This window comes from Zophobas morio, unplaced genomic scaffold (genome assembly GCF_036711695.1).
Source record: "Zophobas morio isolate AGI-343-1 ecotype UQ-CSIRO unplaced genomic scaffold, CSIRO_AGI_Zmor_V1 ptg000516l, whole genome shotgun sequence".
NCBI classification, from domain to species: domain Eukaryota; kingdom Metazoa; phylum Arthropoda; class Insecta; order Coleoptera; family Tenebrionidae; genus Zophobas; species Zophobas morio.
In genome coordinates, this window is record NW_026972619.1 from 45,335 (window position 1) to 59,358 (window position 14,024).

The 14,024-nt window shown below is 39.4% G+C and overlaps 3 protein-coding genes across 4 annotated transcripts; 1 reads left to right on the forward strand and 2 right to left on the reverse strand.

Annotated features, from left to right (window-relative positions):
• Positions 1-401: 401 nt before the first annotated feature.
• LOC135121174 (DNA primase large subunit-like) lies at positions 402-2,857 on the reverse strand. Its single transcript, XM_064045483.1, has 14 exons — positions 2,725-2,857; positions 2,538-2,674; positions 2,333-2,456; positions 2,233-2,280; positions 2,108-2,180; positions 1,792-1,890; positions 1,590-1,727; positions 1,465-1,531; positions 1,232-1,410; positions 1,121-1,177; positions 971-1,065; positions 786-918; positions 643-711; positions 402-587 (listed from the first exon to the last, which is right to left on the reverse strand). Exons 1-14 carry the CDS (start codon positions 2,805-2,807, stop codon positions 465-467), a joined length of 1,425 nt encoding a protein of 474 aa, XP_063901553.1. The 5' UTR covers positions 2,808-2,857; the 3' UTR covers positions 402-464.
• Positions 2,858-7,838: 4,981 nt separating this feature from the next.
• On the forward strand, positions 7,839-8,696 carry LOC135121173 (adenosine 5'-monophosphoramidase HINT2-like). 2 transcript variants are annotated; one of them, XM_064045482.1, is made up of 5 exons: positions 7,839-7,906; positions 7,969-8,047; positions 8,109-8,222; positions 8,318-8,468; positions 8,563-8,696. In XM_064045482.1, exons 2-5 carry the CDS (start codon positions 8,018-8,020, stop codon positions 8,652-8,654), a joined length of 387 nt encoding a protein of 128 aa, XP_063901552.1. In that variant the 5' UTR covers positions 7,839-7,906; positions 7,969-8,017; the 3' UTR covers positions 8,655-8,696. The 2 variants fall into 2 exon arrangements, with proteins under 2 accessions (XP_063901552.1, XP_063901551.1); XM_064045481.1 differs by having other exon boundaries at positions 7,866-8,047.
• An 83-nt stretch (positions 8,697-8,779) lies between these two features.
• On the reverse strand, positions 8,780-12,330 carry LOC135121179 (uncharacterized). Its single transcript, XM_064045489.1, has 15 exons — positions 11,425-12,330; positions 11,303-11,366; positions 11,117-11,253; positions 11,020-11,065; positions 10,841-10,963; positions 10,654-10,774; positions 10,500-10,603; positions 10,372-10,442; positions 10,224-10,317; positions 9,952-10,168; positions 9,838-9,893; positions 9,683-9,787; positions 9,466-9,629; positions 9,131-9,408; positions 8,780-9,068 (listed from the first exon to the last, which is right to left on the reverse strand). Exons 1-15 carry the CDS (start codon positions 12,328-12,330, stop codon positions 8,918-8,920), a joined length of 2,637 nt encoding a protein of 878 aa, XP_063901559.1. The 3' UTR covers positions 8,780-8,917.
• Between the last annotated feature and the right edge of the window lie 1,694 nt (positions 12,331-14,024).

The window sequence follows — 14,024 nt, forward strand, 5'->3', positions numbered from 1 at the left end:
TTACTTCAAATGCTTTTTACCTTAATTGTTAGATTATTTAGTAAGAGCTAGCTAAGGAAACTATATACTTCAGAAAAGACTACAACAGAAAAAGCAGGAGTTTAAAACTTGAACTAAAAACTGACTTTGCAGTTATCAAGAAAAAATGTGGTTATCAAGAAAAAGTCTAAATCTGAATGTGTAACTTAATTATCTTCAAGAATTACTTTAAAGATAAGCTGGCTTGTTTAATATTATTGGCGCCTGCAAAGCCTGATGCGTCGTTTGTGTTTCTTTTATTACAGAAAAGTTCAAGCAGACCTGACAAAAGTTTTTTTATTAAGCACATATTTTAACCTCCGCCTTCTTTACAAGTGAAAATTATTTTCCACCCACCCCAAAAGAGGCTTAAAAATTTTAACACACGATTCCGTAAATACTACAAAAATTACCCTAAGTTCAATGCTTAAGCATTCCACATTCCCTTAAGTCTCTTTAGCTGATATTGAGTTGCTTTGAAAAGGAGTACCTGAATGTAAACCTTTTACGGCCAAACTTTCTTCATAAAACTGATTGGGGTGTATAATGGTTAAAGAAGGGTGCTCAACCTAAATGTGGTAAGAACAAACGTATGTATTATTTAAGTATAATTTTCATAAGTACCTTGTGAACGGCCTCAAAAAAGCGGGTGCAGGCAACTTGATAGTGCTTTTCTTTTACTAATTTAAGGATCTGTGGAGTGTTATATAAGTAAAAAAATAAGCTAAAACCAAATCAGTTATTTCTGTCTAACGGATATAGAGAACCTCCTCAACCTGTACACTGGATATTTTCCCCTGGAGAAGAAGCGTGCGCAAATTAATGGCGTCGAAATGCTTAAAAGGGCAGCCGTGGTGGTCCCCTGAGGCCGGGGGATTGGTAGTGATTATCTTGTGACAACTGTCAAACTGGTAGTTTCCCTGCATAATAATAATAGAAAGAAACGGGAAACCTGTAAGCAGAGTAGTTCAAGTGCTTCCCTTCTTTTCCGTAGGTATGCCGAACGCCGTACAGATGCTCTCCTTCAAACTTCTTCAGCGGCATGACCTTCGGAAAAAGCAGTAAAGATTACAGAACCGCCGGAAAAGATTTTGAGAAAAACCCTGAGAAGTTCTTTTTTCCAAAACTTAATGGCTTCTTCTACGGACAGGCCGATCCACTAGCAAAAAAAAAATGTGTTAACTGCTGAGGAATAAAAGTAAAATGTGTGTGCCTTTAAAAAGAGACGGTACTGCAAGCGACCCCAGTGCTTCAAGTGGTGGTCCCGACGAAGGCAGTGGTGAAGATGGCTCATGCACAGAGGAAAATGCTTCACGAGATCATTGACGTCGTCTGCTGTGATAGAGGAAGACACTTCTTTCGGCCGGTAATCGTTAGAAGTGTCACACTCTCCTTGAGAAGCAACCAACTATGCTACAGCAGGAAAAGCACTGGACGTCGGTTTACCTAAAGTTTTGAGAAAGGGCAGAATGCGGTCGTTTTCCTCGAGGAGCGGAAGACTCTTTGCTGCAAGCTGAAGTACAAGACATAAAAAAGAAAAAGAGAGACGAAGAGGAGACCAGAAGGAGGACCGTAAGCGACTCCGAAAGAGCCTGACGAAACTCAGCAGCTACAATAGTGATCAAGTCTTTTTTAGGAACATAGGCAAAACCCCCTTTCAAAAAAACGCGCCGGCCGCGTACGAGATCGATGGCTTGTTCAAAGCGCAGCTATTGTTATAAATATATATGTAGATATTTAAAAAGCAAGCAAAAAAGGTAAGCAATCTCACACTTTGTAAATATCGGTAGCATCAAAAGATTCCCGGCTAAAAGCTTTGTTAGCCACACTTTTTAGCTCTTTACTTAAAGCCATTTTCTCCTCCAACAAAATCTAAATAAAAAAATTAGTTTCAAATCGTTTATACTTCATTTATATTTTAAAACTGTGACTTAAAAGGTTTTAATTTTAATTATAATACTAAAAATATATTTAATGGTGAACATTAAAAGTAAAGTGTACACAACGATCAAAAAACAGACTCAGAAAGGGTCTTGAATAGATAGACATGAATAATATAGTGTATAATATTGAGATACAAAGACATAACCTTATTATAATAAAGATTGTTATGTAAGAGAAAACTGGTAATGCTCTCGCTATCTTCATTAGATAAACGAAAGCTGAAGTAAATCTTATTCATAAGAATTTACATAATTTTAAAAAAATAAATACCGAAATAACTCGGTTTCCAATGTTAAGAACCGCCTTCTTAGTTCTTCACTATGAATTAAGATGCAAAAGCAGCATAATCAAGAGGAAAAACTTAACTTACCTTCTGCAAAAAGCAAGTTTCAGTATAAAGTGAGAGATGTGATCCCTTCTTCTCTCCTCGTAAACTTTTTCGTCGTTCGCGTTGTATAAATGAGAGAGAGGGAAGTATTTATTACAAGCTTCTTCTATTAAATAGAAGTTATAAATTTTTTTATAAACAGTAATAAAATTATCGCTAAGGAGTACAAGAAAGAAGAAAAACTCACCAATTGATCTCTTTTGCTCCTCCGATTTAGCAAAACGAATTTTTGAATTTTCGACTGCTTTTAGTAATTTTAAACGTCCCCAACCCAAATTTTCAAATTCCTCCATGTCAATTTCTTCCGAAGGGGGAAGCTCATACCTATCCTCTTTCAGTATGTATACTAGAATGAACAACTATTAAAGAGTTACATTTGAACGCGAAGGGGATATCGCTTTAAATCCACAATTTTTCCAGAGAGTTTAGATTTAATTCTTCTTTCAATCGCTTGCATATTTATAAGAGTCCAAATTAAAGCATAAAGATGGCTGTGTGTTTTTAACAGTTTGAAAGTTCATACGTAAGCAGAGCCTCTAAACCACAAAAACCTGTTAATAATTCGGTACTTCCCTCTCCCGGTGCGCTATACGTACTAGGGCCGCCCAGCACCGAATCCTTCCGCCCTGACCTGCTTGTTAACCAGTGGAAGCAAGCACAATTTGAGGCGACTAAGAAAGGCAATATAGGTATATCAAAAGGGAGAAAATTTTGTTAATACAAAAATTTGTTGACTTGGCAGTCTTGTAATTTGTGTTTCAGAAACTTGTGGTTATTTACTACAGGTTTCCACGTTATTGTTATCTTAATTTGTTAATAATGAATAAATGGTTACAGTAATTCATATTTAAAAAATTTTTTTCGATACCACTCGTGTTAATACTAAAATAGTGAGGTCTAGATTCTTTTTACAACTATTTCACTTAGCTACCTGGTATAGAGTTTTTCAAGTTTTAGTTATTTTCTTTGTAAAATAATTCATAACGGTCCTTCAACGTTTCTTAATATGTTGGTGAAAAGTTGCTTGACAAGTTACTCAAAGGTTTAGAAACAATGATCTGGTTTCTGAGGTGTCGTGTACGGCTACATCCTATACACATATATTTAGAGCGGCAACTTACTGTTAAGATTGAGTACATATTACCTCGAGGACCTAATTCTCAATAACCCTAGGGAAAACCCTTAGATAAAAGGCTTTTGCCCGGTGAGCCCTCCATTAATCTTTATAGTGAAGCGCGTCTTGCGTCTCTTCTAATATGATCTCAGTTTCGTAATTTTATTAGCTGATCCTTTCTCTTTCATATATAATTATTTTATCTATAATAAATTAAATTTAATATTCTATTTTACACTTTAACTGTGTTTTTATTATTAGGTTAGCAACTTTTGCGCGCGTCATTTGTTCATAACACCCTCACAGCTTTTAATTCGTATCACTTACTACCTCAGTTATCCTCTTCTATTCACCAAACTTAACCACTTTTTTGTTGAATATTATACGAACAATAATCGAAATAACTCCGCTAATTTTTTAAACTTTAATTCGAGAAATTTTATGCATCACCACTGAAAAAGTTTGGCTAGCTTCTTTACAAACTTGGCAATAATTTTATAAATTTTTAACAATTATGCGCTTTCAATGTAGCCTTTGAGCTGATAATACATTCATAAGCTCTTGTACATGCTAACTACGTTAGACTTAGCCAAGCATAGTGGCTTTTCTTATTGTGTTAATTTAAAACCCACCTTAAATTAAAAATCGCTTTTAACCCTTGTAAAGGAAGTGTTGCAATCATAGAAGCAAGGCCATTAAGGCCTCATAGGGAACCTTAACAATAAGAGTTTACTTAAGTTTTTTAAACAATAAGACATAATTAAAATAAGCTCTACTGTCTCCAAGATATTACTAGTTATATTTTTAGCTCTGTTGAGTTTATTAAGAAGACTAGTACAATTACATAGAGATTTTGCCACGGTAGACTAAACCTTGTAAAATAATGACTTGCACGTAGTTTAACTTTAGAAAAAAATTTTACAGCATTAATTTATTTATTAAACACTGTTTGTTTAGAGGAAAAACTTTATTCCGTCCAAAGCATATCCTCAGTCTAAGTTTTCTATATGCTATGAGCCAGCTTGGGGCTTTCAAAATTTAATGCATTGGTAAGATAAATTTTAATTGAACCAATGCCCTTTTTTGAATTGCCCCTAATCATTAGCGTTTCTAGCGCTCAAAAAGATATTTAAGACTAACGCTGCTCTAGAAAAAGTCCACGCCTTATCCGAGTGGCCATGCTATCGCAAAGCCTCGAAGACAAACTAGCACTTAATTGACTGCACAGGTATATTAGAAAAAGTTAATGGTCCACTTTAATTGTAGATGGGAGGCCAAAACCAGCCATCTATCGGAGTCAGGCGACGGGCACCGTCTCTCCTTTTTAAAATTTGTGAAACGGGTTAGAAATCGCGGACATGCACCACTACCACTGTTTCGTGAAAAAAAGGGATATTGTGACTGGGGTGCTACTGACAAGGCTACGCTTTCCTTTAATCATCGAGCTACCCAGAACGCGCTCCCTTCGGAGGAATTAATTCCTGGCTGAGACCGACGAGCCACTTGAGCTAGTTAATCAGACGAGATTCAAGCGACTGTCGAAGAACAACCCAAACGAAAGGCGCCCGACCCCGATTACTAACGGGATGATGAAAAAATGCTTTTAGCGACGATGGGTTATCTGTACCTCCTTGTATATTCAGCGATGGTCATAGGCACCTTTCCAATTAATGGATTGCTGTGATGCTGCCGAAGATACCAAAACCATAACCTGCGACAAACAGGTACAGATCTATCAGTCTTCTGTCAGCGGTTGGCAAAGTGGGCGAGGTCGCTTCGCTGCCCTGTCTGGGGAGATCGTCGACGCTGGTAACGCCTTGCGGAATTTCGGCAAGGACACTCAACGTCCCAGCGGTTTCTCGCTTAACAGAATGAACTAACAGGCGTCGTCTTCTTTGACCTTAAGAAGGCCTTTGACCAAATTTGACCTGAAGGTCTGCTGCAGAAGCTGCTCTCTTTAACCGCCTCTTGAGGCCTTCCTGAACTCTTATTTTAACGGTGGCGTCTTCAGCGCTCCAGTGAGAGAGATATCCTGTCATCGTAGCGATTAATGACAGCAGGGTCCCTCAGGGCTCTTTCCTCTCGCCCTACTACTCGCAATCTATATGCTTGACATGCCTTTGCCATACAGTTCACACGCGGGTTGACTATACGCCGACGGTATAACCATTTACTCGTCGTCGAAGTCGCCTACTCTTCCGTGTCAGCATCTGCAGTATTTTCTTGACGGGCTCGCCTACTGGTGTTGTAAATGAAAAGTCACTAAATTGTGAGGAAAAGCAAAGCCTTTCTAATAACGAAGAAATGCGTTCCCTTGTCGGCACCCTTGGACTTTGATGGGTTGTAGATCCCGTGTTGCTCTCCAGCGAAATACCTGGAAGCCATTCTTGACTAAATTTTCGTGGTAGGCTCAAGTTGTCTACTTAGTGGTAAAGTGAGGCAGCTACTAATGCGCTTTACCCTTTATTATGCAGCAAGAGCAAGCTTACAATGCCCGATAAACGACAATTGTAGGTGTTTTGCTTCCAGTTGATAATGACATACGCTAGTGCACCAACGATCTATGTTTCTACAGCAATAGCATCGGCGCTCCAAGCGCAACAAAACAAGTTGCTGCGCGTGATGACAAACACTATATGGTGGGTGGGAAGTGAAACTCATTACCGAGACCCCCAGGTAGCCCCATTAAACGGTGTTTTCCATTACAATGCCATCGCGCATAAGAATGGCTAGCCAGGTACATTGGCAGCCTGCTAGAGAACTAGCTCATTTTCGGGCAACGGGACTGTAAACCCTACCTCTTTTTGGTTGTTTGTCTCGAAGGAAAATAATTGGATATTTTCGACCAAGAACTGGAATGTACTTTTGCGCTATTACTCCTGATTGAAGCTTGAGTAGTTGAAGTCCACCGAACACCAGTAAAAGCAATTTCAATACAAATAATAAAGCGCTCTTATTTCCCCCTTGTTTCTAGTTTCTAAGCCCTATATCTATTTAAAACTCATGGTTATAGATTGTAATCCCCTCTGTGCACAGCAATGACATAATTAAGCCTTAACTTCACTCACTTTAGTTTAAAGCTCTTAGGTTTGTCTTAGCTCCTTCTTTCTCTAAGTTCATTAATTTTACTTGTTTTTATATTTTATCTATCCTTAGCTCTTACAGAGTTTAGTTATGGGGATTTACCCTCTTTATAGAACTTTACGATCTTAGAGTTCGTAACGAGGGCGCTTTAGCTCAGCTAAAGTGAGAGTCCCCTTTACTTGTATATATTTAGGACACTTACTTTTATACCAACTAAATGAAGTTTATTTCATAATTTGACAAAGTTTGTTAAGTTATAAGGTTGCAGGAATCCATAGGAATTAAGCTTCGTACTTTAGAGGAAAAACCTTAAGCCGGTCGGAGGGAATCACTTGCCTCTCTTAAAACTAAAAATATACAATTTAAGTATTCTTATTTAGACTTAATAAAGCATTTAGAAGCACCTGAAAAAACTTTGTTGACAAGACAGGGTGTTTCTTGCTTGTTTGTGTTGTGCAATGTTTAAATTAACTGGGTGTGATTCAATCGAAATAGTTGCTCAGAGATAGCTTGCGACCAAAAGAACTAGTTTATTTTTGGCATTAAAGCTTCTAAAATCTCTTCGGAATATAAGGTAATAAAAAAATAAAAAAAGCCTTTCATACTACGGGGGTGGAGGTTTCAATAAATCTATACACTACCGAGGCTATATACTTTACAACTGTTAGACAATTAATATTTACGAACGTTTAAAAAACTGACTACTGCATAACTCACCATTCTCAACCTTCCTAACGTTCTTTACCAACCCTTTAACAGGCAAACCCTGGAGCTTAACTTCTAAATCACTTTCTATACTTTAAAGTCCTATATTGGTTGAAATTTGATTCTATATATATCCCAATTAACCCTTTAACGAGCAAAATTCAGGGGCTTAAAATTCTTTAAAGCCCAAATAATTGTTTTCAAAATTTGATTCTTATATTTCAATTAATATTATAAAATAAAACAGTAAAACAAATGTTTATTTATCTAACCAAAATAAACTTATCCATATGAACACTTTGTTTGTCCAATAAAAAGATCGAGCAACACATGCTCAACTTACGCTCACCTTATCGTTCACTGGTAACTAATTTACCATATTTTTATGTTTTGCTGGCTGCTGCCTAATTCGTTAGAACATGGTACTCAAACTTACCAGAGATGGTTTTAGAGACCGGGTCCGGCGTTTAGGGCCAATTTCCATAGACCTATTCTTGCAAACTGAACTAGCGGACAAGTGGTAGACATAGTAACCAGTAACCTATGAGAGGGATTCATGGTTGACGCTAAGCCGAGCACCTTTGTAAACTTTTTTTCCACAAACCCCCGACATCTTCCTTTAACCCTTCTGCGGAGGACATAATTCTGATTGAGTATTTCAAATGACCACTAGAAGTTTTCCATACTTTAAACAGAGTTGTTTTTCTTTTGTTAGATTTGTTAGATTTCACCGCGCAAGTTTCAGTAAAAAGGAAATTAACAACATGAGTGACGAGGTGGAAAAAGCACGAAAGGCAATTTTTATTATTATGACAGACTTTATATATTTTTTTACTGTCCCTTGCGTGCTGTTAGTCAAATCAAGACTCGGGGCCTTCAATTTTTTCCAAGATTCTCAGCAAAGAAATACCTTCTACTGCTGTTTACGAGGACGACTTATGCTATGCTTTTAAAGATGTTATTCCTCAGGTTTAATCACCTATTTTCATAGACTTCACTATAGGTTATGTATTTTTTTGATTATTCTTCCTTATTTTACTTGTGATAATATTTTGAGTCTAAAGGCTCCCGTCCACATCCTGCTTATACCGCGAAAGCCAATACCTGGAATTTCCCGGGCAGAAGAGAAGGACAAAGATCTCTTGGGACACTTATTGTTACGCGCTAAAAAAGTGGCTGAGATAGCGGGCTTACATGAAACTGGCTACAGATTAGGCGTGTTTTAAGTTTATCTTTTAATCACGTCTCGACTTTATAATTATATTGGCTAGCCTGCCCTTCAAGCTTGGTTAAAGTTATTTATTGACAGTTATCAACGATGGTAAGGATGGTGCTCAGTCGGTGCACCATCTCCACTTGCATATTCTCGGGGGGAGACAGTTGACTTGGCCGCCAGGATAAAAGTCTACTAAGAGTGTCTGTTAACTGCTTAAACTAATAAAGCCTTTTGTACTAACTTTTATGACCAAAGTGCGTTACTCTTTTATTTAGCTTGAGTTTATCCTCTTTTTATCTATACAAAAAACCCTCCATAAAACACATTGATCCTAAAAGTTCACCCGTAAACCACTGAGTCTAATAGATGAAAGGACAATTTCGGCTTGATCGATCTTTGCTGAAGACTCTAATTAATTTTCAAGTGTCTCAGGGTGCAACTAATATTTTTAAAATTTCGTTTTCTTTAACTGCATGTAGGCCCAAGCAATTTTCTGAAATTTTAGAGTTTGTTCCTCTTTGTCGTTTAAGCATCTATCGGGATGCCACTTAAGACAGAGCCGGTGATACTGCTTCTTTATAATAGAAAAAGGGGCTGCCCTTTGCATACAACAAAAGAGCAATTGTTACAGGTATAAACTGAAGAAAAGGTTTAAAAGTACTTGTTCACTCCTAATATGTAGTAGGGATCCGAACTTTTCAAAAGCCTCAAAGTTTCTGCAGAAGAAATTTTTTGGTCGTCAGGGATGCCAGGACGGCTGGAGGTAGGCTTTGGGCGTAGCGGCCTCTGCCCTTCCGCCTTTCGAGTCGTTTTCTTCTTTAGAGGCGGCTGGTCGGCTTGGATGCTAGAGGGATTCTCTCGCCCTTTGCTCTGCGTACATGTTTTATGAGAGTTGCGGTGCTCCAGAAATGCCTCCCCGCTCGAAAAAACTTCCGCACACTATAAGGAGCTGTCACGGCAAAAACGCAACCGCATACAGTTGAATTAGTAAAATACCTCAGAACACCTATAGCCATTTATTAGGTGAAACTTTTCGTGTAACTGCTCCTGGTGGAAATTCTCGTTAACGGTGAAACAATATTTGCAAAGTCCGCCTTTGTGCTTGACAGAGTGGAGTCGAAGCTCCAAATCACTGTTGAGGACTTTTCTGCAGACAAATTCTTTACAGGAGAGTAAGAAAATAGAGTAAAAGTCGCGATATGGATGGAAAAACCCTTATTATAGGTGCAAGCAAAGTTGTGATGAGCGCTGTAATGGGACGTCAAAGATTCGCGCGATCCAGCAATAAAGTTAACGCAACCGGCACTACAGGAAAATCCTATAAGCAGTTGGTTGTAGTGGATGAGGCTAGCGAAGTGTGCTGCATACCTCCAGTATGTGCGATCAAGTGGTCCTCAAAAGATTTGTAATCCAAAAATGATAATCTTAAAAAAATTCAATCTTCACTAATCTCTTCACTGTTCGTAACGAGAGTAAGAGGACCTGCAGGGCCCAAACCCGCAGGTGAATGGAGCAGAGGTTGCCTCTTTCAACTTTCTTGAGTGCAGGTTTACATGCTCTGCTAGATCACGTGGCCCAACAAAAGAGCACTTGTTAGCAGTCTGGCAATTGACCCAATAACACTGCAGGGATGGCGCACTGATTGCGAAGGTGGCTTTCTCGAGGTAACCATAAACGGCTTCGACTTCTTTAGTACGTCCTGAGCGTTGCAATGCAACGTGAGGGTATAGGAGCGCCCAAGCATTAGCTCGCACCTCCAAAATAGAGTGTCACCCTGTTTTCATCGTTCAGAACTTTTTCTATATGAAATGACGTTACAGGGCCACGGCCAACCAAAATTCTCAATACCTAAAAAGATCTTAAGGATTATTTGATAAGGCTGATTCGCTGATAAGAACTTACATCTGCTGTTTCTAAAGAAACCAGCTGCAGGGTAGCATCGCTTGAACAAGAATACAGTGTACTGTCGATAACTTGATCCAAGCACTCAAGTTAAGCAGCTGTTTTTAATAGGAAGACGGTAATGCAACCTCGAATCGAGTGGATGGGTTTTCTAGGCTCATGATGGGTATATAATTTCTTCAGTTTCCCGGTGGAGTTCTCCAGGGAGTATATAACGCCATCTTCAGTACCACTAAATAATATAGTTAAAAAGTTCGTTATCGACAATGAGCAAAATATTACCCAAGTATGAGCGATTCGCTAACGAAAAGGGCACTAATCGGAGCGCCAATGGCACTTACAGTGTGTGACCAGAACAGATTACCAGCGCCATCAAAAGAATCAATAACGCCGTTGAAGTATCCTTTCAACCCCCCAGAATGGCAGAGAGTAAAATAAAGTTTTGTTTAAGCACGGCTACTAACGATACCCACAACCACGTTGTCTAGAAGCCATGGTAAGCGAAATAGACACTTAACATATACATGCGTGACGGCAACCGTCTGCCTTCCTATAACTAGTGGATCAGAGACGAAGAAAGTAGTAAAACGTTCTTATATGGATAAGTGGGACCCCTATAAGTACACAATCTTTCAAAATTGGAAGAACGAAGAGAAATGACTTGGCCATCTTGAGAACCGCAAAAAATGGTATCCTTCAAAAGTAATATATCAGTGACTGTGAGAGAACAGGTTATTTCAATTACCTTATACACCGAAAGGCACGAGATAAAACCGGGCCCGAGATCAAACTCTTTGATGCAAACAAACGAATGTGGTCGATGTTTATAAACAAACAACTTCCCGCTTGATGACACGGCAACAAGGGAATTGTCTTCAGCGCCTACAAGTAAAAAACGAGCCAAGTTAAAATATAAGCCAATTTAGCTAACCCAACAGTGCGCAGCCTGTAATGAAGCCTGAATGTTCAGAGAGTTCGCTTATGGCTGACGGGTTCTACAAGTGACTAGAATCGGTAATAGGGTAGAGGCGAACAAGCAGAGAGGGATCATACAGTGCGCTGAAAGGCCAACCCCGACCTCGATAGTCTCAAAAATAATACTTTTTCATCCAGATGTAGCAAGCCGTGTAAAGGTTCCATCTTAGAATCAAATTCCAAAGCCTCTCGTTTGACATTATTGAAATTTTTTTGCTCAATTCTTTTCTGTTGCTCGAGGTATTTCTCCCAATACCCTCTGGTAATCTCATGCGGAATTGCTTGAGAGGTATTTAGCTGCGGAGGGCTATAGCCTTGAGTGGGGACAGTGGCTATGCCTGTGTCTATTTCCTCATCACTAACAACAATCTCTATATTTTTGTCGAACGCAACTATCAAGCTATTATCAGTCAATCCCTCCTTATTAGCGGAAGAGGAAGACTCAAAAGGGTCTTTTTTAGTAGCGTTATCCTCTGAGAGCTCAATTATTTCGTTTAAGTTATCGAAAATATGATGTGGCTTATCGTTCGAAACGTCGTCGTCAGCACGTCCAGTCATATTCATTATAAATCTGCAGTCGTTATTATCGTTGTCAGAAGCCTTTTCATGATCGCTCAGGGCGAATGACGGGGTCGAGAGCGGAAAAAAGCCGGTGTTTACTGTAGCGCCGTTCCTAATAGTTTCCGTAGCCGCCCCTTCCACTAAACGAGGGTTTATAAGTTTATTGGTTGCGTGAGGTGGGCGGTCGTTATGCTTTGATAAGGGATCCAAACACGCTCCACTCGTCTGGTCGCAGCCCTTTCCGATGTTTTTCTCTTTTAAAAGCGAACTCTTTGCGGACTCCCGGGAGGGTAGAACTTCGTTGCCTACCTGACTTTTTGAAAAAAAGGAAGGGATCTCGTTTTTTTCATTTTTCCTTAGTAAGGTGGCCGCGCCCAAGCAATCTTCATAATGGGAAGCAGTTGTGTCTCTGAGAGCATCCATAATCTTTACAATTTTATTAAACGATTCTGTGGCTTCCTTTTCCTCTATAAAGGCATTTGCGTTAGTACAGTGACGGCAAACTCTTTTGAAAAACTATTATTAATAATAAATTTAAAACAATTAGCATCCAGCATGTAGTTTTGGTAAGAAAATATAGAATACAGTTTCCCGTTGGAGAGCGAAGAATCTGGCCAGTTCCAGAGCATTCACCTCGTGTGTGTGGAGTAACCAGTAGTACTCCTTCCATGCTGCTTATTAGTAATAATCATTGCCTGCCCAAACCAACCTTCTGCAAGAAAGTCGGTTACCGCTCATACTTGGGCCGTCCGGCGCATGTGTTGCATCGTCCGCCGTAACAATCTCCGGCTCTTTTGTTTTCCTGGAAGGCATGAGCCATCATAGCAGCAGAGAATGCAATACACGAAGTATATATACCTTTCCTGTCGGAAAAAACTTTCAGCAAAGGCAGACGCCCCAGCGGTGTTGAGAGCTTCCTTTATGTTAGAAGCGGGTGTGCTCGAGTCAAACTTTGTAAAGAACAGGTATTTAATAGACTCGCATGTAAATATAGTTCAGCGCGCTCACCGGCAGAAAAGAAGGTAAGTCTGCTTGGTTGCTATCCTCTACCGCCGTCATGAGGCGAGGCGGGAGAGTGTCAGCTTTAGCAGTTGAACTCTCGTATGCCGCCGATAAAGTTGGTGTTTGAGTGAAACTTTTACTTTCACTACCAGAAAAGAGTTTTATTTTTTTTGCTTCGTGAACGTCGACCAGTGAATATGACCGCTTAAATTTCTACAAAAAAGGAACAACAGAATATAAGGAGAGAAAAGAAAGTTGCCTTCGCAAAGTCTGGCGTACTTCACATTTTACAGGTTTTTTTGAAGGAGCGCAACTACCAACTACTGTAGCGACCTTTTTAGGGGCTAAATTAAGGGGAGTAGTTTGATGAGCCTGTCCTAAAGGCGCTTCAGAGGGCGCGTCCGCAAAGAGACCGTAAGCAGGGTTGGCGCCCTGTACGCCTAGAAGCATAATAAAAAACGTAAATTTAGGGAGAGGCAAAGACGACACTAAATATACCAGGATCACTAGGAAAGAAGACTTTGTTCGGCAAAAGGCGAGGATCGCAACGGCTCTCACGATGCTTTGCTATGAATCAGTGAACAGTGTGACAGAGGCAATAAGAGAGGAGAAGAGAGAAATACCCGGCGCTGCAGTGGCTTGTGATCCCACCGATGAGAGATCCGCAGACGAATGAACGAGCTCGGAATGTGAAGTCACTGTGGACTTTGGTAGAGATGGAAGAGATACAGAGGTGGATGGCTCGCCATTAACTTGGATATGTGTGACAGAAGTAGCCCCAAAACGAGGCCCAGTTTCTAGTAAAGATGTCCAAATTTTTTGTTAGCTAGCGTGATACTTTATAGAGGGAGGGAAAATGTTTTTTTTGTTTTACTAGTGTGTAAAGTAACATAAAAAAATTTTCTATGAATAAAAAAGGAATGATTTACAAGGTTTAACAATAACACATAGAACCTTGAATGGACAAAGGATGGCCTTGGCGTTTATCCTCAAATTTATGTTTTTTACCTCTTGCACTTTTTATTACTTCTTTAGCACCGACTGAGCTTATAAATAAAAGTATGATATGTGCAAAAAACATAAAAAGAAGCAAGTTACTTTTTTAATAAAATAGT